Source organism: Ictalurus furcatus, chromosome 12, assembly GCF_023375685.1.
Source record: "Ictalurus furcatus strain D&B chromosome 12, Billie_1.0, whole genome shotgun sequence".
NCBI lineage: Eukaryota > Metazoa > Chordata > Actinopteri > Siluriformes > Ictaluridae > Ictalurus > Ictalurus furcatus.
In genome coordinates this window covers 24,313,309-24,337,786 of record NC_071266.1, presented here as the reverse complement: position 1 = coordinate 24,337,786, position 24,478 = coordinate 24,313,309, and the positions used below count along the sequence as shown (strand labels likewise).

General features: G+C 39.9%; 3 protein-coding genes across 5 annotated transcripts in view; 1 reads left to right on the top strand and 2 right to left on the bottom strand.

The window, feature by feature from the left end:
• Positions 1–13,801, bottom strand: part of LOC128616076 (NACHT, LRR and PYD domains-containing protein 12-like) — a 28,042-nt gene extending 14,241 nt beyond the window's left edge. Inside the window, exons 1-8 of one of the 2 annotated variants that reach the window (XM_053638574.1) lie at positions 9,466–13,801; positions 8,778–8,894; positions 7,475–7,528; positions 5,362–7,233; positions 4,862–5,077; positions 4,295–4,468; positions 1,938–2,111; positions 1,045–1,218 (exon numbers count right to left, since the gene is read on the bottom strand). In XM_053638574.1, the coding sequence (XP_053494549.1) occupies positions 1,045–1,218; positions 1,938–2,111; positions 4,295–4,468; positions 4,862–5,077; positions 5,362–7,233; positions 7,475–7,528; positions 8,778–8,894; positions 9,466–9,518 (2,834 nt within the window). In that variant the 5' untranslated portion in view covers positions 9,519–13,801. The remainder of the gene's footprint in view (positions 1–1,044; positions 1,219–1,937; positions 2,112–4,294; positions 4,469–4,861; positions 5,078–5,361; positions 7,234–7,474; positions 7,529–8,777; positions 8,895–9,465) is intronic. The other variant, XM_053638575.1, reaches the window with a different exon arrangement.
• LOC128616074 (NACHT, LRR and PYD domains-containing protein 12) overlaps positions 1–14,048 on the bottom strand; it is a 67,813-nt gene extending 53,765 nt beyond the window's left edge. The window contains exon 1 of the mRNA XM_053638572.1: positions 13,808–14,048. The gene's annotated coding sequence lies outside the window, so the exon portion shown is untranslated. The remainder of the gene's footprint in view (positions 1–13,807) is intronic.
• Positions 14,049–18,864: 4,816 nt separating this feature from the next.
• LOC128616081 (tripartite motif-containing protein 16-like) lies at positions 18,865–23,586 on the top strand. 2 transcript variants are annotated; one of them, XM_053638581.1, is made up of 3 exons: positions 18,865–19,514; positions 21,467–21,520; positions 22,885–23,586. In XM_053638581.1, exons 2-3 carry the CDS (start codon positions 21,481–21,483, stop codon positions 23,412–23,414), a joined length of 570 nt encoding a protein of 189 aa, XP_053494556.1. In that variant the 5' UTR covers positions 18,865–19,514; positions 21,467–21,480; the 3' UTR covers positions 23,415–23,586. The 2 variants fall into 2 exon arrangements, with proteins under 2 accessions (XP_053494556.1, XP_053494557.1); XM_053638582.1 differs by lacking the exon at positions 18,865–19,514 and having other exon boundaries at positions 20,723–21,520.
• Positions 23,587–24,478: the final 892 nt, after the last annotated feature.

Here is a 24,478-nt window from a genome sequence, read left to right as displayed (position 1 = left end):
GAAGTATAATCCGCTTCCCAGTCGACGGCGCATGACGTCATACGCACGCTAGCATTAGCAGACACCCGAGTCACCGACAATGACTTTCTTCAGTTTACTATTTGTGAACGTTACCTTTTATTCCCAACATGACCTCAGTCTCCATCAGAAGGAGGAGAAATCATCACATGACTGAGGAAGAACGTCCTCTAAGGCAGGGGGCATTTTATATTAAACACCGCGCAGATCAAACAGTGCTGCACGAGCACAAAGTTATGTTTATGTCCAAAATATTCCACTGTGTGTAAGGGGCAGGGAAACTGGTGCAAGCTGCTTAGAAGCTTTAGTTTAATTTAAGTTTATTGTCATTATATGCTTTATATGCACGAGTAAGATCTGTAATGTCTAATTAAAACACTATGATCAAAAATAAACACAAGTAAAATAATATTCCTAAAGACAGCGAGTAACAGAAACCACAAGGTGCAGTGAAAGTGAATTTATATTATTGATTTAGGACTGTAGTTTAATTCAGTGCTTTTGTGCATCCATAAAAAGTAATGCATAAATATTATACAATTTTATACATATATAAATATATAAAAAAATATTTTAGAATATTTATGCATTACTTTTTATGGATGCACAAAAAGCACCGAATTAAACTACAGTCCTAAATTAATATATATTCTGGTGTGTGTGTGTGTGTGTGTGTGTGTGTGTGTGTGTGTGTGTGTGTGTGTGTGTGTGTGTGTGTACTGGGTTCTTTTCTGTTTTGGACACACAGCTATGTAAAGTTTTAGTCTGAATTTATATTTGTAACACTCAGTTTGTGGATTATATTTTAAATAAACCCCAAATAAGGGTACTGAAAGTTTGCCCCGCCCATCCGATTAATCAAAAGATAAATAAATGAATAAATAAATAAATGAATAAATAAATAAATAAACAAATAATCAGTCAACCAAATCGATTATGAAAATAATCGTTAGTTGTATCCCTAGTTTTGACGCATTATAGTGCATATTGTGTGTGTTTTCACTACTCTCAGAGAGATGATCTTACCTCAGTATCTCCAGTTTACAGTGAGGATTCTCCAGTACAGCAGAGAGACACTTCACTCCTGAGTCTCCTAGATTATTCAGAGACAGATCCAGTTCTCTCAGGTGTGAGGGGTTTGATCTCAGAGCTGAAGTCAGAGCAGCACAACCTTCATCTGAGATATCACACTCCTCCAACCTGCAGAGACACAATGACACACTCTTCATCAACACATTTTCATTACATTAAAGAGGATGTGTGGGATTTTATTATTCAGAATAATTCATCTGTTAATTAACAATGTGTCTCATTTATAAAACTGGATATGAACGGGTTTGTGTGTAAATCGTTTGTACGAGTGTTTACACAAGAAATTTGGTATTCATGAAAATCCTCTTAATTCGTATTCTACTCGTGCTCCTGAGTGTGTGTACATTTATACTTAAGAAGAAACCTTTATTTGTCACATATACATTACAGCACAGTGAAATTCTTTTCTTCACATTTCCCAGCTTGTTAGGAAGTTTGGGTCAGAGTGCAGGATCAGCCATGATACAGCGCCCCTGGAGCAGATAGGGTTAAGGGCCTTGCTCAAGGGCCCAACCTTCTGATCAGTAACCCATAGACTTAACCATTATAATTTTGCCTTAACTTATAAATTGCATGGATTACTGTAATATTATATCTGGAATATTCATATGAGTTTAAATTGATCATTTTCAACATGTTTACTGCGTTTAGCAGACCCCTTTATTGACCCAGAGACTCTGTGACAGATCATCAGTGTGCAGTGAAAAGAAACAATCTTCCTCCTCAAGACATTGATGATGAACCTAAAACCTCTGCTTCAGTCTCACTATTAGAGAATGTGTCTTACTGAGGAGCAGGTCATGTGACTCTCAGAGAGATGATCTTACTTCAGTATCTCCAGTTTACAGTGAGGATTCTCCAGTCCAGCAGAGAGACACTTCACTCCTGAGTCTCCTACATTATTCAGAGACAGCTGCAGTTCTCTCAGGTGTGAGGGGTTTGATCTCAGCGCTGAAGCCAGAGCAGTACAGCCTTCATCTGAGATATCACAATCACACAACCTGCAGAGACACAATGACACACTCTTCATCAACACATTTTCATTACATTAAAGATGATGTGTGGGATTTTATTATTCAGAATGACATGAGGATTTAATATCATCTGTTTATTCTAATTAACAATGTGCCTCATTTATAAAACTGGATATGAACGGGTTTGTGTGTAAATCGTTTGTACGAGCGTTTACACAAGAAATTTGGTATTCATGAAAATCCTCTTAATTCGTATTCTACTCGTGCTCCTGAGTGTGTGTACATTTATACTTAAGAAGAAACCTTTAATTGTCACATATACATTACAGCACAGTGAAATTCTTTTCTTCACATTTCCCAGCTTGTTAGGAAGTTGGGGTCAGAGTGCAGGATCAGCCATGATACAGCGCCCCTGGAGCAGATAGGGTTAAGGGCCTTGTTCAAGCGCCCAACCTTCTGATCAGTAACCCATAGACTTAACCATTATAATTTTGCCTTAACTTATAATCTGCATGGATTACTTTAATATTATATCTGGAATATTCTGTTGAGTATAAATTATCATTTTAAAAATATAAAAATATTTTAAACATGTTTACAGCGTCTATCAGACCCCTTTATCCAGAGCGACTTATAGAAGTGTTTGAGTTTCTATCAAAAACACATCCTCATTGTCACGATTCCCCCTTGAAGCAGTGTGCTCTAAGCGCGAATGCGCGAGCACCTGCTTTTCCGTTGTTGACCGTAATGACATCTGGACACGTGTGTTTTGTTTATGTTTCTGTCATGTCTCCTCCCTGTTCTGTCATTGGCTGGGATTTCACGTGGGTCTGTATTGCTCTCAGCTGCAAGCAGTTTAGACGCTGATTATGTCCGCATATATACCACGCGCCTCCCAGCACTCAACGCGGAAGATTAATAATAATATGTTAGCGTTAGTTTAGTTCGTGTCATAGTCATAGTCATAGTCATAGTCATAGTCATAGTCATAGTCATAGTCATAGTCATAGTCATAGTCATAGTCATAGTCATAAGTTAGTTCGCGCTGGATTATCTGCTTCCAGTCCCTCGTCATAGTTCGTTTCTTGTTTTGTTTATCAACCTAGATTCCTGCCTTGCCCCGTGTATGCCTGTTTGCCAATCGCCTGACCTCTTGCATGTTTTTGGATTACGTTTTGGATCACGTTTTGGATTTGTCTGCCTGTCTCTCTTTCTAATAAACAACCGTTCATACTGCACTTGCATCCGTCCTATCTCTGCTCCGTCACGATTCGTGACACTCATGCTAGTTCACTAGATCAGGGACTAAGAGCACCACTGAGAATTTGTGAATATCAGATGTTTTATATTATTGACATTTATTTAAAAATATTAAAAAAGTGAGCCAATACAAACCATAAATTAAGACAAATAAAACTAATCATTAAAGCGAGTGCGAAGAAAATCAGACTTTCAGAGACTTTTGTAAATCTGGTGGAAAATTCGAGTTGGGTTTGACTCACGTAAACATTTACACACAACTTTACTAAAAGATCGAAAAATGACCCCCAAAGTCATTAAAATAATACTTTGGGTGTTGATAGGTCTAAAGGAGTGAAAACAACTGGAGAGGTTAGAGAACAACTGTGAAAGATGGTGGAAGGTCGTCAGTGGCCTGTGTTCCCCAGAGGGAAAAAAGTAAGTAAGTGTGAGACTGAAAATTTATAGTGAAGTCCATTAGGCTGCTTCTGTAAAGGAGATCTGGCAACCCTTTTCATAGTGAATCATTTTTATTTAAAAATCAAATGTTTCAGAATTTTTTTTTACCGTTTCTGTTCTATGACATTAACTTCTCATTTTAATTTAAAAATTCTTTATTTTGAGATCATTTGCACCATTTCCCTGCTGCTTTTAAACCCTGCAGCTCACACACAGTGTATTTAGTTTGTGTCTGAGCTGCAGTTTGTGTGATTAGTTACAACGTTGTAGTAAATTTCACAGTAATTTTAGATACATTGCAGTCGGATCAAGTCACGTTTTGTGCTGCAGCTTCTCACATACGTACATCTGACCCAAAGACTCTGTGACAGATCATCAGTGTGCAGTGAAAAGAAACAATCTTCCTCCTCAGGACATTGATGATGAACCTAAAACCTCTGCTTCAGTCTCACTATTAGAGAATGTGTCTTACTGAGGAGCAGGTCATGTGACTCTCAGAGAGATGATCTTACTTCAGTATCTCCAGATTACAGTGAGGATTCTCCAGTACAACAGAGAAACACTTCACTCCTGAGTCTCCTAGTTTATTCATAGACAGCTCCAGTTCTCTCAGGTGTGAGGGGTTTGATCTCAGAGCTGAAGCCAGAGCAGCACAGCCTTCATCTGAGACACCACAACACTCCAACCTGCAGAGACACAATGACACACTCTTCATCAACACATTTTCATTTTGATTTAAAACGTACTGTAAAGATGATGTGTCTGTTATGTTGTCCCTTCTTTTGTCCAATCACAAGATATTATTACCACTGACAATTATGGTGTATAACTATTGACAGTTTATGCTAAAAGTAATGAGTCAGGTTTTTTTTTATTTATTCTCTGTTTAAATGTATTTTATACACATAAAATGCATTTAAGTGCATTTAATTATTACTATTATTGCACAAGTGATATGTTTAATGACTAATATATTTGTTCTGTATGTTGTACTGATTTAACTGAAAAAACAGAACTGCACACAACTATTAACTGCAGCTTTTAGTGAGGTACTGTGTCTCTCAGAGAGATGATCTTACTTCACATTTTTTACTTTACAATGAGGATTCTCCAGTAGAGCAGAGAGACACTTCACTCCTGAGTCTCCTAGATTACTCTCAGTCAGATCCAGTGTATTCCCAGTCAGATCCAGTGTATCCACAGTCAGATGCAGTTCTCTCAGATTGGAGGTTTCTGAGCTGAGCACTGAGTCCAGAGCTGACCAACCACGTTCTTGAATTGTATCACACCTGATACTGAAGGAAATAATACATAATGAACTAACAGTAATACAAATTATCAAACAAGTCCTCAAAGCTTTCACTGCAACTTCTCAGTTTCAAAAGCACAAACATCCGTTAGACTAAAGTCCCACACAGTCAGAGCTGTTCAGATTCGGCTTGGTGGGAGTTTTCAGCTGCGTACATCATCACACACATTGTAGATTCATTGTAGAGTTAGATTCATCTGAACAGCTAAGACATTTGATTTGTTCTCTTAACACTGTAACAGTAGAACAGTTCTATTCAGATTTACTTACATTGCTTTTCTGGATGCTGCAATCACAGGCATCACCTTCACAAGAATCTCCTCTCTTATTTTATCTGTAGAGAAATATTTATTCAGGTCAAATTCCTCCAGTTCCTCTGCTGATGTCAGTAAGACAAACACCAGAGCAGACCACTGTGAAGAAGAGAGTTCACTTTGTTTTCCAGATTTCAGGTAGTGTTGGATTTCCTCCACTAGAGAATTGTCCCCCAGTTCATTCAGACAGTGGAACAGATTGATGGATTTTTCTGTAGGAAGATCTTCATTAATCTTCATCTTAATGTACTGTACTGTGTTCCTCTGTCCTGTCTGGGAGCTACTTCCTGTATGTGTTACTAAGGTATGTAAGAGTTTCTGATTGGACTCCAGTGAGAGACCCAGAAGAAACCGGAGGAAAAGATCCAGCTGTCCAGACTGATTCTTTAAAGCCTGATCTACAGCACTCTTGTGGACAGCTGAGATTGTAATTTCTTCAGTGAACTGGTCAGAGAACTGATTAAGAACATTTTTCTTTTCCATCATGAATGTCAGGTGCACATACAGAGCTGCGAGATGCTCCTGAATGCTCAGATGAACAAAGCAGTACACTTTACTCTGGTGAAGTCCAAACTCTTCTCTGAAGATCTGCGTACACACACCTGAGTACACTGCTGCTTCTCTCACATCAATGCCACACCCTCTCAGGTCTTCCTCATAGAAGATCAGGTTGCCCTTCTTCAGCTGCTGAAAAGCCAGTCGTCCCAGTTTGAGAAGCATTTCTTCATCACTCTCCTGCTTCTTTGAGTACTTGTCTCTTATGATGTTTGTCTGAATGATGAGGAAATGTGTGTACATTTGAGTCAGAGTCTTGGGGATCTCTCCATTCTCTGCTTCATCCAACATTCTCTCTAGAACAGTGGTTGAAATCCAGCAGAAGACTGGGATGTGGCACATGATGTAGAGACTTCTTAATGACTTCAGGTGTGTGATGATGTTATTGGCCAGGCTCTGATCACTGATCCTCTTCCTGAAGTAATCCTCCTTTTGTGGGTCATTGAACCCTCGTACCTCTGTGACTCGATGGACACACTCAGAGGGGATTTGATCAGCTGCTGCGGGTCGGGAGGTGATCCAGATGAGAGCAGAGGGAAGCAGATTCCCTTTGATCAGGTTTATCAGCAGCACATGCACTGATGCTGATTCAGTTACATCACACACTCTCTCTGTGTTCTGGAAATCCAGAGGAAAACTATACTCGTCCAATCCATCAAAAATGAACAGAACCTTTTCCAAACTGGACATTTCTGTTTCTTTTGTCTCCTTAAAACAGACATGAAGGAGATCCATCAGACTCAGTTTCTGGTCCTTCATCAAATTCAGCTCTCTGAAAGGAAGTGGAAAAATGAGGTGGACATCCTGATTTGCTTTCCCTTCAGCCCAGTCCAGAATGAACTTCTGCACAGAGACTGTTTTTCCAATGCCAGCGACTCCCTTTGTCAGCACAGTTCTGATGGGTTTGTCTTTTTTAGATAAGGGCTTTTTCAGCACAGTTCTGATGGGTTTGTCTTTTTTAGATAAGGGCTTTGTCAGCACAGTTCTGATGGGTTTGTCTTGATCAGATAAAGGCTTAAAGATTTCATTGCATTTGATTGGTGTTTCCTCTGTTGTTGTTCTCCTGGATGCTGCCTCGATCTGTCTCACCTCATGTTCTTTATTGATGTCTCCACTGTTTCCCTCTGTGATGTAGAGCTCTGTGTAGATCTCATTCAGGAGCGTTCGGTTTTCCGAGTTTATCATCACTCCATTTAAACACTGAAATTTCTTCATCAGATTTACTTTGAACTTTTTCTGGAATTCATTTACAGCAGCAGGTTCTGGGTCGTGTCTGTGACAGGGTGAAGTAAAAAGACATGGTGAGATATGGGGTCTAATTATTAGACTTTAAGATCACATTTTTTTCGGACTGGTTACCACAGATAACTATTCTTTATGATGTTCTCACTGTGTATTTGCCGTATTCTACGGTATGTTTTCTATAATCTAATCACTCTGCAGGAAATAACAGCAGAGATGTTTATAATACCAGCGCGTCAGTGTCACAGTCATGATGTTGGGTTTGATCTTACCCTGTAGCTGTGATGACGTTCTTTTCTCTTCTGTCTCTTGACTTCTGTAGAACACTGGGAATAAAAACTGTAGCTGTTAAAGACAATAACTTTCTTCACTTTAATACTGTAGTCTAAACTTTAGCCCTAATTTTAGTCAAATAACTGTAGTAAGGGCATTAATATTTAGAAAACACAGTGCTAAATACAACAACACCAACATTGTGAACCTGGAGAAAAAATGTACCCGTTTTAATTGTAGGTTTTCTAGATTTTGTTTTTCTATTATTTACATCTAGATGTGTTAAATAACTTAGAACATGGCACCTTATCATGCAGGAAATGAAAGCTGAAATTCTGGTCTATTGTCTCATTCATCTTTTATCTCCAACCCAAATGTCTTCAGTGTATAGCAAAAGTGCAAGGATTGGCCTCGCTGTTCCAATACTTGTGGAGGGGACTGTATATGGTCATTATGGTTGTGACAGAACATGAGGACATCATTCAGAATGAACAGATAATGTGTCCTAAATGCAAATACAGATAATTATTATTTTAAAAACCTGCTAGAAAGGTTCACAGGTATAAAAATCTGTAACTCTATCCAGAATTATACTACACTGTGGATGAGATTCAGTAAATCACCTGTAGGGACAATTTAGTTATCAGTAGACCTACTGACATGATTTTGGGAGGTAAAATGTTTAAATTGAGGAAAATGCTGATTTTGATTATTATTATTAATAAATACTGTAATGTCAGTTATATGATTTATGGTAAATAATCAGTGCCTGTGTTCATATAAAGAGTCTCCATTTTCTATTATATTTTACAGAGATACTAAGACACATCACTCTTCATGGTGACATGTCCAAGCAACTGTGATGATGATGATAATGACGATGATGATGATTATTATTATTATTATTTTTAGTGGCTGTGGCTCAGGTGGTAGAGTGGGTTTTCCAATAATCGTAGGGTTGGTTCGATTTCACAGCTGGGTTCCGGTGAGTCTGATCTCTTTCTCTGTAGTTTACTGTACAACATTATAGAAAGTCCTTTATATACCTCCTTTACCATTTTGACTGACTTGTTAATTTGAGTTAATTTGCTCTAATAATGAACAGTAGAATGCACAGTCTTTACTGGTTGTTTTAATTATTTTGTTAGCGGTTACTATTACTTTTATTGTCACATCAAGATACATTCAACATAATGCGATAAATATCAGAATGCTGCTAATGACCCTGGACTGGATAAAAGAATGTGTAACACGGCCTTTCTCTCTGCAGTGACTTTAACTATGAGAACTATGAGATGTTACCTGTGTACAGATGAGGGGTTTCCATTTTTAAAGTACCATGGAGACTCCATAGACGCATCACTCTTCATGGAGACACAGCTGGGTTCCGGTGAGTCTGATCTCTTTCTCTGGAGTTTACTGTACAACATTATAGAAAGTCCTTTATATACCTCCTTTACAATTTTTAGAGTGGGCATGAGACAGAATTTCATTGTCTCAATAATCAGGATACAGAATACAGGTGAGAGATTTTTGTATCAGATCGTATATCGTGATATTTCTGTTTAATATTCGTTATGACCTCTACCTCTCCTTACACACTAGGCAGCAGCAGCAGAGGTCGTAGCATACAGAGCAGGAAGTTTACGAGTGGGAACCTAACTGCCTCGAAGCATGCTTACTTAATAGTACACAGCCTTGTTTCATTTGGCCTGCGTGAACTTGGAAAAAATAACGCTGAAACGGCTCGTAGTACACTACTGCTCAACATTTTCAAACTGTCCAGAATTCACAGCAGATGTCCAAAGTGTAGCTTTTAAGTACATCATTTTACTTACAATCAACAGAATCTAGCAGTTTTTTCAAGTGATGACTGCTAAGTTTTCCTGCTTAGTATAAATTTTTGTTCAATTATTATTTTCATATAAACTCACTACATATTTCAGATATGAACATTTAATGACTAAAATACTAGGACATGGTAGCTTACTGGTTTTTTGAGGGTGGAGTCACATTATCTGTGTCCAGGTCAGGGGTCTCCATGTTTGAATATTAGTGTATACACAGACAGCTCGTGGACACACAGCTGAGTCCTGAAGATGCTGATCGCTTCTGCTGGAATTACTTACCCTCGTAGAAAACACAAAACAAACATACAGGTAAAGTTGTGGGAAAAAATCTTTCACATCTCTCAACTAAAGAAAATGCTGCTCCTAAAACAAAATCTTGTGTGTGTGTGTATGTGTGTTTGTGTGTGTGGAGGTATGCATGGTCTGCAGATGGGCCTCAACTGCCTGACACCACGCATAAACCTCGAAGTTAGAGGATGCTGCTCCACAGAGGCTCCATCGATAGGGGAGTGGTTGGCCAAAAGGGTGGCCACGTAGACCCTGATGTAGAAGGAGCCAACGCTGCTGCGAAACATCTTTGTAAGAATTCCAGGACTGTAGCTATTGTGAAGTTCAGTGGGTCTGGCTGACGTTCCTCACACCACGAGACAAAAAGTCGCCACTTCAGCATATGCAACTTCCTCGTGGATGGTGCACTAGTGTTCAACATGGTCTCTACAACGTCAGTTGCGAGACCAGAATCTATGAGATGGTGCCCCGCAGGGACCAGACCCACAGTTTCCATAGTTCTGGCCGAGGGTGATAAATCAGCCCTCTGGCTTGAGACAGTAGATCCCTGTGGATGGGAATCTCCCAAGGAGTGCCCTCCAGCAGGGATGTTATCTCTGAGAACCATATTCGAGCTGGCTAATAAGGTGCTACTAGCAGCTGACATAGACAGACTTGGCGAACTCTCACTAGAGCTTGTGGGAGCAGAGCGATCATGGGAAAAATGTACAGATGTGACTTTGGCCATATGTGCACCATGACATCCAACCCCAATGGTGTGGGAGGAGTGAGGGCAAACCACAGTGGGCAATGCGTTGTCCCCTCGGAGGCGAACACAACCACTTCTGCTTGGCCAAACCTCCGTCATATGGACTCTGCCATTTTGTGGATGGAGCCTCCAATTCTTGAGCCTCAGCCCCTGCCTCAACCGGATGTCTGCCCCCACATTCCAGTTGCCCAGAATATACATTGCACTCACTGACAAAAACTTTTCCTCTGCCCAGCGAAGAATTAGTTGCAAGAACAGTGTTGGCTGTCACAACTAACACATGATGCTAGAAACACGGCCCGCATTTCTAGGTGATTTATATGCCACTCCAGATGAGGGCCGCTCCAGAGACCGTGAGCTGTTCTGCCATCTACGATCGTGCCCCAGCCTGTGAGAGAGGTATCTGTCATTACCGTCTTGCAAAAAGGAGACACCCCTAGAGTGTGACCCAAGGTTGGAAACCGGGAACACCTCCAAATTCTCAGAGCACATAGGCATCACCGCGTGACACTGCTTACTCACAGAGATGTCGTCCTCAGATGAAACCCCCGTGCAATATCCTGTGCAATAGGCCCAACAGTATGATGTTAGCTGCTGCTGCCATACACCTTAACAGTCTCTCGTAGAGACTGGAGGGGATGCCGAGATCCAGCTTTATCTTGCTCAATGATGACAGGATTTACCCTACGCATGTTGGGGATAGAAACGCCCTCAATGTAGTAGAATCCTTATAACCTCTAGAAAAGTTGTCCACTGCACTGGAGAAAGCATACTTTTCTTGAGGTTCAACCTGAGCCCCAAGCTCTTCATGTGGGCGAGAACAACATCTCGATGTTGAATCGCCAGTTCCCTGGACCATGCTAGAATTAACCGGTCGTCCGGGTAGTTTAGTACAAGGATGCCCTGGAGTCACAATGGAGCCAGAATGACATCCATGCACTTTGTGAAGGTGTAAGGGGATAAAGCTAGCCTGAAGGAAAGAACCCGATATTGGTACGCATTGCCTCCAAACGCAAACCTCAGGAACCTCCTGTGACAGGGCAATATATGTGGAAATATACATCTTTTAGATCTATCGTCACAAACCAGTCCGCAAACTGAATCTGTGGAACGATAAGTGTGGGTGTCAGCATCTTGAACCTGTATGTCCACAGAGTACAGTTCAGATGACGCAGATCTAAAATTGGCCACATTCTCCCATGTTTTTTTGCCGACCAGAAAATAACGTCTGTAAAAACCTCCCTCCCACAGGGAACGGGGTACATGTTCAATGGCCCCTTTGACCAAGAGGGATCTTACTTCCTGCGCTAACATTGGGCTCTGCTCTGTGTTGACTCCTGTGGTACCATAGAACCCTTTTCTACAGTAGAGAGAACCCATGGAGACACATTTGGCAGTAATTTCCATGCTAGAGTACCTGAGTACCTGGTAGGCTGATTTGCAAGTCCAAAGTGTCCACAGTGTATGAATGGGTGTGTGAATGGGGGTGTGTGAATGGGAATGTGTGTGTGATTGTGCCCTGTGATGGATTGGCACCCCATCCAGGGTGTACCCCACCTTGCAGCATAGAAGATGGATGGATGGATGGATAATAATATTTCTTAAATCATGTTTTTAGTAAAAATGAATTTTTATTTGGCTTAATGCTTTATAGCATCTCTTTAAACTTAATCAATTTTGCTCATTTTTTAAATGTAAAAGCATAAATATAAAAATGAACCCTCTTGTGTGTTGGTTTTGTTTCTTATTTATTTAAAATGACTGTTGTGTATTTAAAGTGAAGTTGTTTTGGTTGTGTAGGAGCTCGTTTTCCGCTTTCGGTGCTGTTACCGCTAAGTGTCTAAAAGCTGCGCAACTAAAAATGACGTGCGGCTAATAACCGAGAATTCAGGATGAGCTGGTGCTTAACTCCACTGTGAAAACCTTCAACTAACCACTGACTTTATTTCTTTATCTTTGAGTCCAAGATCAAAATAAAACTCTACGAACCGCTCCACTGTGAACGTGGTATGTCTGAACCACTGGCCTGCTGCCAGAGAGAAATTAAACCGGAAGTACTGTTTGTACAGAGAGAACGCAACGCAAAAGCATGATAATATAAAAGTTCCTCCTATATCATATTTTTTTCACCACCACGTCCCCTCCGTACTGTCCCACTATTTTGGTGATGGCTGTGTGGAACTGAAAAGTAAAATAAATGTTAAAGAAAACATTTTGTAGGGACATCTCAAGAAAACTAAGTTGTGATCTGGAGATAACAGCTCAGAAAAAAAATAAATAATCATGGCTTTTTCCGTAGAAGCCAGATCTTAAAACACATTATGTTTGTTCCACACATAAATCTAAATTCCCCAAACACTGAATGTTAATCAAAGAGAGAAACTTATATATAAAATATGTGTTATATAAAATATATAACACACAGCTGATAAACAACAGCTTTACAGGGAAGATGATTTCAGGTCCGGGACGTGACGCAGTTTTCTTCACGGCCGGACTGGGACATAATTTCAGTCTCACACTCATCCAGGCCACCCAATAGACCCACAACAAATTTTTAAACCACTGACAACCCTATTTTTCCTTGAAAATTCAATTTATTACACACAGTATGGTCTCCCATAAAAAAAACACCGGAACAACGAACTACTCGCACCCCAAGACTCGAGATGTGAACTAATCATTTCTGCTTCCGGTACAGAACTTATGCGGATGTTGCGGTGCATGCGCGGTCAAAAATGAACGAATCACTCTCTGAGACAACTCGTACAAGAGTCATATTAAAGAGTCGTTCCAAATGAACGAATCTTTCATGAATGACACATCACTAATGCGCAGACATAATTTTCTAAATCGCCTAAATATCTGTTAGTACAGTACTAACTACATCATGACAATATCTATTAAGAAAAATCATGATCTTGAACATGAGATTACCTTTTATGACTCAGAGCTTGGAAAAGTGTTGTTTGGTTGTATTGTTGTATTTGTTACTTCAACATTTAAAATAACAACATGGAGGGCTCCCTAAATGTACTGCACGTTTGATATTTGTCTGCTAAATGACTTAGTATTATAACTATACAGTAAATAATGCTGTCATTTCACCGGGCCGCTTCCTCTCCATTCTCTCTCTGTGCACTGACTCTGTTCAGAACCGGAACCGGAACCGAGGAGAATGGTAGCGCTGCAAGTCAAAACTAACAGATTCATGGTTTATTATTATTATCAAATGCCGAATTCGTTAAGGATCACTTGGATACAACGGACATGCAATAATATAAAATAATAACGAATAAATTAGTAAGTAAATAAATAAATAAAACAAACAAACAGCAGGGCAGTGGTCCTCCTCCCGAAGTCCAGTCCGGGCCTGGTTCTCTTTCTCCTGTTTTTACACAAGGACAATAAAATATAAAGTCGTTTCTGTTAAAGTAATAACTCACGTTTAGTCAACAGTCCATGTTGTGTGACATTAATGTCACCGTTTCTGCCTGGTGCTGAGTTTGTTTGTTTGTTTGTTTGTTTGCTTTTCCAACAGAGATAAAATGGACTGGATACTGAAAGTGAAACGCTTCTGCTTCTTCTTCTTGTTTTAATGGCGGTCGGCAAACCAACTTCAGGTGCATTACCGCCACCTACTGGACTGGAGTGCGGGCAGCAGCTCGGCAGGGGGAAAAATAAATAAATAAATAAATAAATAAATAAATAAATAAATAACTATTTACTAGATATTCATACTAGAGTACTAAAGTCTCTCACTTATCCCAGTATTTTTAGATAGTTTATTAGGGGAAGGTGCATTTTCCCAGATGTTTTCCCCAGCAAGTTCTCTGGTGTCATGTTTTGCTTTCCAATCTGCATCTCTAGATCAGTTCTTTCCTCCTCATACCTTTTGCAGTCTAACAGAATGTGTTTTACTGTCTCTTGTGTACTGCAGTGTGTGCAGAGTCCAGTGGGCTGTTTTTCATGTCCTGTTTAATGCTAGATTTAAGCCAACATGACCTATTCTAAGACATGTAATTATCATCTTTTCCTTTGGGTTTCTGCCCTGCCTTACACTCATGCCTACTTGTTTTTGTGTAGTATATAGGTGTCGTCTGGTGTCAGCTGTGTCCCAGTATTCCTGCCATATTTTATGTGTGTCCCTTTATAATGGTTTTGATCTCTGCTCTACTTAATGGTACTTGTAAATCGACTGTTTCATGCTTTATCCTTCTTTTTACCAGTACATCCACAGTTTCATTTCCTTCTACCCCTACATGTGCAGGAACCCAGAAGAAGGAAACATTCAGTCTCCTACCATGGAGTAAGAGAAGCAGATAAAGTATTTGATAGACAATGTCTTGTCTGCGTGATGTTTTCCCAGACTGTATATTTGAAAGAGCAGATAGACTCTCAGAAGCTATAGCAACATCTTGGTTCTGATGATTTTTTTTTTCCAACCACTGCAGTGCCAATAGGACTCCTAATAGTTCTACAGTGTACACTGATAAGTGATCGGTTGCTCTTTTTTTGACTGCTACTTCATAACGAGCAAGGAAAAAGCTGCACCAGTGCGGCCAGTCTCAGGCTGTTTTGACCCATCTGTATATATGAGTAATTTATCCTGATACTAGTCCATATAGTTTTGAACTATTATCCACTGTGGTGCTATTTTAGATTTCTCTTTTAATATTTGTTGTAATCTTGTATCTACAGATGGTTTTATGAATCTCCAGGGCGGTACAGTTGGTATCGCCACAATGGGGCTTACTTGTAGCTGACTGAGACCTGCATTTTGTGCCTTTGCATTTCCCAACCACCCGAAACTGTTAAAGTTAGTCCTATAAAACTCTGAGCATTCTTGTAAGATGGCTTTCGTGGGGTTCACCCTGCTATGCCCTTGTAGGTTTACCCAATATGCCAGCATGATCTTAACCCTCCTGATACACAACAACATCTCTCCTGTCTCAACCTGTAATGCAGTCACTGGTGATGATTTAAATGCTCTAGTACAGATCCAGAGTGCTTTTGCCTGTTCCACAACAAGCTTTTTAAGATTTGATTGTGATGATGACATATATGCCAGGCAACCATAATCAAAGGAAAGAGAAACTCGTTCACTGCCGGTTAAACTGATTCACTACCAGTGATGTGCCGTTTAGGAAACAAACCGACTGTGCTCATTTAGATTAATCTTAAATTGGATTTTTTTTTCTCAATCAAAAATGACATAGTGTTGAACAAATGAACTCACTTCACTTTAATAGAGACACTTTATTTATTTCTGCACGCAGCTAGAGAGATCACATGTTGGAAACACATACTGTTGCATGACACACACACGCATGCACACACACACACACACACACATGCACGGGCAGTCTCGAATTTAAATCACAGCTCTTTTTTACATTCACTAATTCAGTCTCAGTGATCAGGACAAACAATAACATTTTATGACTTGTGTTTTAAACTCATACACATTGTATTCAGTTAAAATGCAGTGACACACACACACACACACACACACACACCCACGGAGTAGGAGAGCAGGAAACCGCTCACGGCCCCTCATTGAGTATCCGATGAACGGAGGCCTTTAGGCTGGACAGAGTTCTTACAGACAGTAGCCAACCTAAATATACCCTTTTCAGCAATACCTAATGGAGGTGTTCGATGCAAAATATGTGACATAAAAAGATCTAAAGATATATCTCATCTTGTTTCCCCACCTAAAAGCAAAGACTATGATTCTGAGCCAGTTTTCCGGCGATTGCATGTTTTTCCATCGGACGGTTGTACTCATTATCGTTTTCCGAATTTTGTGGAATATTGACAGGGTTTTCGATTAAGTTAACCAGACTGTCCTTTATCCGCAGAAGACTTTGATTAAGTTCGTATATCATGTCATTAGTAGATAACGGTCTAGGTTTCTGAGCGTTTTCTGGAGTTGAGACGGTATTCTGTTCGGGAGATAATGCCATATTTTCATTAAGTTGATTCACCGCATCTATTAAACATATATTTATCTGCATAGATTGTCTTTGTTCGCTTAGGTTATTCTGTAACTCTAACAGACACTGATTTAATTCGAAAAACATGTCGTGCAACATCACCGGCGTACTTGATACAGCTTGACTGGAATTTCAGCTGGGGTTTTCATTTTGAGTATTGCTCTGGTCTGACAATCTTAAATTTTCATTCAACTGATTGACTGCATCGATTAGATCAGGGTTTAATTGTACCGAATGACCGCGTTCATTTAGGTTATTTTGTAACTCTAGCAGACATTGATTTAATTCAGAAAATATATCGTATGGCGTATGGTGTTTGATACGTCGTAATTTGGAAAATGATTAGGTCTCTCACTAACAACCTTGTTACGAAACGGGACTGAAGGCGGATGCAGGTGCAGGTCAAAGTCTTTATTAATTAGCAGACAAACAAAACACAGGGAGCGCGGTCTCTACTGACCATACAAACTCTAGACATCTAGCTACGACCGCTAGCACGCTACACGTTAGCACATACCGTCATATTTCCTCGACATAACAAACGTAAACCAAATAATACTGCACCAAGTGCGCAGTCACGGAGGGTTTTAAATAGTCAACATAATCAAACCAAAACATGGACACCTGGGGCAAATCAGAGACATGATCAGACTTAAATCAATGTCCAAGCAGGAAGCAAACGAAAACAAAAGAGTCACGTGACCAGTCAGAAGCCGTGCCGCAGTGCCATCTGCTGGCCGTGGCGTAACAAACCTGGTGTGACGGAATTAAACTTTCATTCAGCCGATTGATCGCTTCAGTTAAACATGGGTTAAAGGTTGTGTACGGATCATGATGTAACAGACCATTTGAAGAACTCTGGTTTCCATCATAATAGAAATCATGCGGTGATGGATAATTTTCGGCTCTCATTTTTTTAGTCACTGTATCCGAACTGCATTTCAGTCGTTTCTGCACCATATCTATCGTACAATTTTCTCATCGACTTTATGTTCACAGTGAGGCAACTATTCAAATTTTCAAGTGTGTTGTACAGTAAATCAAAATTTTTCGACATCACTCGTATCTATAAGTCAAAGAACACGTGAAAGAGTTTTTATTTTTTGTTTTATTTTTATTTTGTGCTGGGTAAATAGGAGGTAAAACATACGTCATCTCACCTGGAATATCTCCGTCGTAAGCACTGATAGTCATGACACCCTCAACTTCTGAAAATGACACACAAAAAAAGTTATAATTACGTATGAAAGACTTTACAGCATGAAACATTCACGATTTTATGTGATGACTTACTTGTGGGGCTCGGATTCAAAAGGTCAGCTTCAGAAATATTCACAAAGCAGTTGTTTAAAAACAGTAAAGCAAATAAAGATACTATTAGTAACTTAACAGTCCCCCTTTTAGCTTGCTACACAGATCTAAGAGACAAATTTTAATTACCTACTAGAAATGCATTCGTTTGATACAAACAAATATATATATATATATATATATATATATATATATATATATATATATATATATATATATATATATATACGTATGAAAGACTTTACAGCATGAAACATTCATAATTTAATGTTATGACTTACGAGTAGAGCTCCAGATTCAAAAGGCCTCGATCAGATGTCTCGGAAAATTCATCGTCAGAAATAATCACGGCGCTGTTGTCTAAAAACAGTAACGTGAATAAAACATACTTTTAGTAACTTGACAGCTCCCTTTTTAGCTCACTACACAGATCTAAGAGACAAATTTTAATTACCTAGTGTGAACACTATAAAGGTGAGCAGTTAGCAGAGACAGAGCTGCTCCTAGAAACACACACAACATGTACAATGAGTCATTTAGAGGCCCAGTAAGAGACGGAATGATAGATGAGCTTCTGTGTGTGTGTGTGTGTGTGTGTGTGTTATAACAGCTCAGTGCACAGACAGCAGTGAAGGACAGTGAGAGGATCTTTACTGAGATGATCAGCTCCATGGAGAAAAGGCGCTCGGAGGTGACGGAGCTGATCAGAGCTCAGGAGAAGGCTGAACTGAGTCGAGCTGAACGACTCCTGGAGCAACTGGAGCAGGAGATCGCTGATCTTCAGAGGAGAGTCACTGAGCTGGAGCAGCTTTCACAAACACACGATCACATCCATTTCCTCCAGGTAATACTCACTACACTCTACAGAGTGAGCTGTTCCTCAGAAACGTCCTGAGATGACTATTCCCAAAAATATATGCCCCCCTCTAAAATCACAACTGTGTCTTCGATCTAATTTGGTACGTTTACATGGACAGCGGTAATCTAATTATTGACCTTACTGTGAGTAAGATAATAATGTGATTAAGGTGTTTACATGTCTGTAATACACGTCCATAATGCGACTAAAACAGGAGTACTCCACCTGTCTTAATTCGATTAATGCTTAATTCGAGTATGACCTTAATCAGATTAAGGTAATTAAAAAGTGCTGTTTACATGGTAGTTTCTTAATTAGAGTATGGTCTTAATCGGGTTAAGAGTGGATTATTGTTGTCCATGTAAACGCAGTCATTGTCAGACAGACCTGCAGCGTTGAATGCAAGTGTAAGTTTTCTTTATTATTAAACCAGGCAAATAATCTAAAAACACAAATTCATAAGAGAGGTCAAATACAGGCAGGTGATCACCAAACAGGCTTAACAAAGGTAAACACGAAGAGCAGCTAAACTGGCTTGGAATCACCGTTAGTGAAAATGCTAGGAGCATGAATGAAAGTACAGGCTATTTATAGTTTAAAAGTGTTTGTGCACAGGTTTGGGTACTTAGTCCACTGAGCTTTTTCATGTTTCATTGAGTTTTGTAGTCTGCGGTGCTGATGGGAAATGGAGTTGGATTGTTCGACTATGTTGTACTGTAGCAGTGCGTTCTGTTAGCTGGAGTCCGTGAACAAATTTACTGGACTTTTCAAAACTGGACTAATTTAAATTCTCCTCCTCCGTGTTTTTTTCTTTCATTATGTAGCGTTTCCAGTCTCTGTGTGCCCCTTCTGGACAAGACGACTCACCCAGCATCTCCGTCAATTAACATCTCACATTCTATGGAGTGAGGAAATCTCTCTCTGATTTGAAAAAGAGACTCGAGAAATTCTGCCAGAAGGAATTCATCAAACTCCCTGAACATGGTAAAAGAAAATATACTGCTTCATTGGGCTGATTTCATAGTAATCATATGAACTTCCCAGAAAGGGTCGGTGTGGGTGCAGGTTTTCATTCCAACCAAGCAGAAGCCAAACCGGAGTCTACTGAAAGCCAAGATCAACTGATTAAACAGGTGGAATCAGGTGTGGCTCCTGCTTGATTGGAATGAAAACATGCACCCACGCCGGCCTTTTGCGGATAAGATTGGGCACCCCTTGTTTAAAACATAATGATGTCACATCCATTGCAAGGAGGTTAAAAGGGCATAATTGGCTAAAAACTGGTTGATCAGAGCATGGTCAAGACATGTCAAGTCATTGGTATACTGTAAAAAGGGAATATGTGGTCAGTCAGATTTAAGAGAATCTATTGTGTATAGTTTACATACACATATTACGTATCTCATCAAAATGGGATTTCATTGTTTATTTTAGATAAGTAACCGATCACACATGACCAATTAATGCAGTATTAATGTAAACATTTACATTATGGAATCGTGTGAAGATGTTTGCACTGACGGGGACTATTGTGTAAAATTAACATAGCTAAATCATGTGTGGTAGAAGAGCACAGCAGTAATGTGGTTGTTGCAGAACAACACAGACCTGAGTTTAGTGCTCAGTTTGGGTGAGAGGGCAGAGTTCAGTTTTATTCTGGGCTTTGAAAACACATGATCAAATCACGCTGGATCTGCGCGAACAAATTAACGTAACTCAATTCAGTCACGTCAAACCAATGTATGCATTTGAATCAAGCGAATTCAATGAGCTCTTTTTTCCCCATTGCATCTGGGAGTTTAACGTTCTCCTTCGAGCATGTTTAGCTGGCCTGTAATGTTGCATGAGGAGCATATTGAAAAACTGTAATGGCTGGCTTTATGTGTGTCAAAGGAAGCATTTTAGCCCTCCTTCTCCTCCTCCTAGTCTGGGATCAATGATGTAATACGGGAGACTCACCCTGCCTGTACGATTGTCTACAACTGGCGACGCAACAACCGTTACATATGTAACTGTGGTTCCATGATCAATGGATACCCTTCAGGGGAGGTGAAATTCACCTACATGTATTTGTTGTGCGTGTGTGCATGCTTGCCAAGAGCTTCAACAAAGTGACAATATGATGTAGTATTTTGATCAATAAAAATACTGCTGCCATACAGCCATCGTTCCCTGGAACCTTCTTGCCTGATAAGTCCTGGACTTCCGGATTTCAATGGTTTCAATTCCATTCTAGCCTCTTCTGTGGTTTCTACCTTGCTGTTATTGTCAGGACGTCCATAAAAGCCCAGATCGGACCCTGAAAGTACGGCTACCCATCTCAGTTTCTCAACTGAATTGACCAGGAGATTTATTGCTGCAGAGATTGTGCATCCAGTGACAATTGCTCTATCTCCAATCTCTGACAGTCTGTAGTAAAGTTTTTACATGCACACTTTTTAGAGTGATTTTTATTTTAATTTTTTTTGCACACAGTCAAAGCAAGCGTTACTTAAGGCAGTTTTTCAAACTTATGCATGGCGTAAATCAGTATTTTTATTAGTCAGAAAAAGACAGACTGTTGGAATGGTGAATAATATGGGAGAAGGAGTGACTCAGTCTTTTAATGGACTGGAAATACAGTGAATATTTGAGTGCAATGGAAATGGTAAAATGCCGTGCTGCAACATGCAATCACAAATGTTCTTCAGTGTGTTCTTTCCTTGCCCATTTTCCTTGCCCTGATTCAGCATGTGTGTTTCAGCAATTCACTGTTGCTCTTTTCTCTTTGCTGGTAAAAGTTGTTTTTTTTTTCTTCTTCTTCGGTTTGACTGTTTAAAAAGCATAGAATAAAAACCTTTGAAGATTGGGCTATAAAAAAATACACACTTTTATATGTGATAAAGGCTTGAGCAAAAAACATAAGCAACATTTTTTTTGTTTCTGTCTTTCCACAGCTGCAGTAGTTCAGATGATCTTACCCCCACAGAGCAGAGAAGATTTGCTGAAGTGTAGGAGTAAAACACATACACACACACACACACACACACACACACTTTTTTGTATTTTGGGAAAATGCATAATCCCTTGTCTTTTTTTTCAGGGACCATCACTGTGTGTTTTAAGATAATTTTATTTGAAAATGTATTTATCCAAGGTACCATATTGCTAATTTCATGGTATTTTTCTAATTACCCAGCACAAAATCAGACTTCTGAGGTTAGCTGGAGAATTCTCAGATTACTTTATTATTCAAAACTCAATAAACTGCACAATTGTTATAGACACATTATTAATTATTCTTCGTTTGATGACTAATTAACCCATTGAATGCCCATTAAACACATGGAAGAGAAATCCCAAAATATGACACAAACTGCCAGAGACAAAGTGAGGATCCATGTGCAGAAGGTTTATTTAAAAAACTCGGCGTCAAGAACAGTCAGCTGTCTCGGTATATCCGATCCAAATTGTGATCTTAAAAAATGTCAAAATACCAGAAATCAAAGATAGCAACAAATTACAATGCAAAAATCAAAAACGTGACTAGACAAAACTAATTCATAAACAAGAGGTCCATAAAAAAAAAAGCTAGCAAACTGTCCATGTGGTTTAACAAACAGGAAGTGTGTGGAGTAACCAAGGAAGTGTCCTAGAATTCAGGAGAGAGCACCCTCTTGTGTTCTAGAGGAGAAGTGTCTGGGCTTGATGTTACAGAATTCATCCATCCATCCATCCATCCATCTTCTATACCGCTTATCCTTCTCAGGGTCATGGGGAAACCTGGAGACTATCCCAGGGAGCGTGGGGCACAAGGCAGGGTACACCCTGGACAGGGTGCCGATCCATTGCAGGGCACAATCACATACACATTCACACACCCATTCATACACTACGGACACTTTGGAAACGCCAATCAGCCTACCATGCATGTCTTTGGACGGGGGGAGGAAACTGGAGTACCCGGAGAAAACCCCCACAGCACGGGGAGAACATGCAAACTCCACACACACGGGGCCACGGTGGGAATCGAACCCCTGACCCTGGAGGTGTGAGGCGAACGTGCTAACCACTAAGCCTAAGTTATTGTTTAATAACTTGTTTAATCATGATGGTAGGTTCAGCCAGAGGTCTAATTTAGTTTAGCTAAGATTTTGGGAAACTGTAGAACCCAGTTCTGGGCAGAGATCTCACATGGATGGTGGTGGGGGCGGGGGGGCGGGGGCATTGGCTATTTTAAATTGACCCTAGATGTGAATGAATGTGCAAATGAATGATGAATGATGGAAAATAAGAACAACTGATGATGATTATCATTGCATTATGGAGTTCGCAAGTTGGCTTTATGTCTAACGTTCACATTTTTCTTTCTCAGATTTCTGTACATTGACATTGGATCCCAATACAGGACACCGTTCCCTTATTCTGTCTGAGAAGAACAGAGTAGTGACGCGCAATGAGAAAGCCCAGAGAATCTCTGATCATCCTGCTAGATTTGACAATTATGCTCAGGTGTTGAGTAAGGAGAGTGTGTGTGGATGCTGTTACTGGGAGGTGGAGTGGAAAAGTGAGGACTCTGTGTACATATCGGTCTCTTATAAAGATATTAACAGGAAGGGGTGGGGTAATGAGTGCCTGTTTGGACGCAACAAGCAGTCCTGGACTCTGGTGTGTTCGTCTTCCACTCTATCTTTCTGGCACAATAATTTGGAGACTGATCTTGGAGGTCCACCATCCTCCAGAATAGGAGTGTATGTGGATCATGGTGCAGGAACCCTGTCCTTCTACAGTGTCTCTGACACGATGAAGTTCCTCTATAGAGTCCACACCACATTCACTCAGCCCCTATATGCTGGGTTCAGGATCTGGGATTCTGGAACCGTGAGGTTATGTGACTCAAAATAAAGCATCTGTGGTGCAATCTGGTTAAACTTAAGAAGCTAAACTATTCATAGATATTGTCCGATTATTCATCTATACATTATATATATGTATGTATTATTTTAAAATAGAAAAAAGGATAGGAAAGTACTAGGCTTGTGTGTGGGAACGAAAACACTAGGTTTAACACTAATCGAGATGTGATGTAATGAACACATGAACCAGTGTTTCTGTCCCTTTAATGAGAGGAGCAGAGGTGGAAAATATTGTGAAGATGGAAGAAGGCTGATTTGTTGAGCTGTGGGTGGAGCAACTGCCAGCACACAGTGATGCACCCAGTCAGGTTGGTCTCTACGATATAGTGGTAGACGTAGGTGAGGGTTTTACGGTACAGACACAAGTTCTTCAGCTTCTGCAGTCCCTTTCAGGCAGACCTTATGAGCTTCTTGGTGTGGAAGAACCAAGTGAGGTTATTGGTGAAGTGAACATTGAGGAACTTGAAGTCCACATCAAGCTCTGTTGATGTGTAAGGGTGTGTGTGATTACTAGTTCTGATTATTGGGTGGGTTACCTCCCCCTTATCCCCCCATGGAAACTACACCCCTATGAGCTCCACTGCTACTAAATCACTGCTGTACCAAGGAGTTCAAATACACGTTACTCTGCCATCTACTGGTCATTTACGATTGGGCAACATGGATCCACACAGTTCAACCTCTGTTCTTAATTCAATTCAAGTATGAAAGTTTTATTCTCTGAAATTCTATTTTGTTTTCATATGTATTGCAGGGTATAGTCGCAGTTTAGTTTTCGTTTATTTGGAAACATACATTTTTGTTTTTATTTCAGTTAACGCAAATGGTTTCTCACTGATAGTTTTAGTTTTTGTCATAGTTTTTGTTAATGATAATAACTTTGGTGTACTTTCCACTGGGACTACCTGTAGTCTGCTATCATTTCCTTCATTTTGCTGATGTTAAGAGAGAGTTTGTTGAGATGACGCCACTGTGATACAGCTCAGACAGGACTAGTGTGGAGCTAGTGCTCTGGACATCTTACAGCTTAGTAGGAATTATTCAACTCAGAGT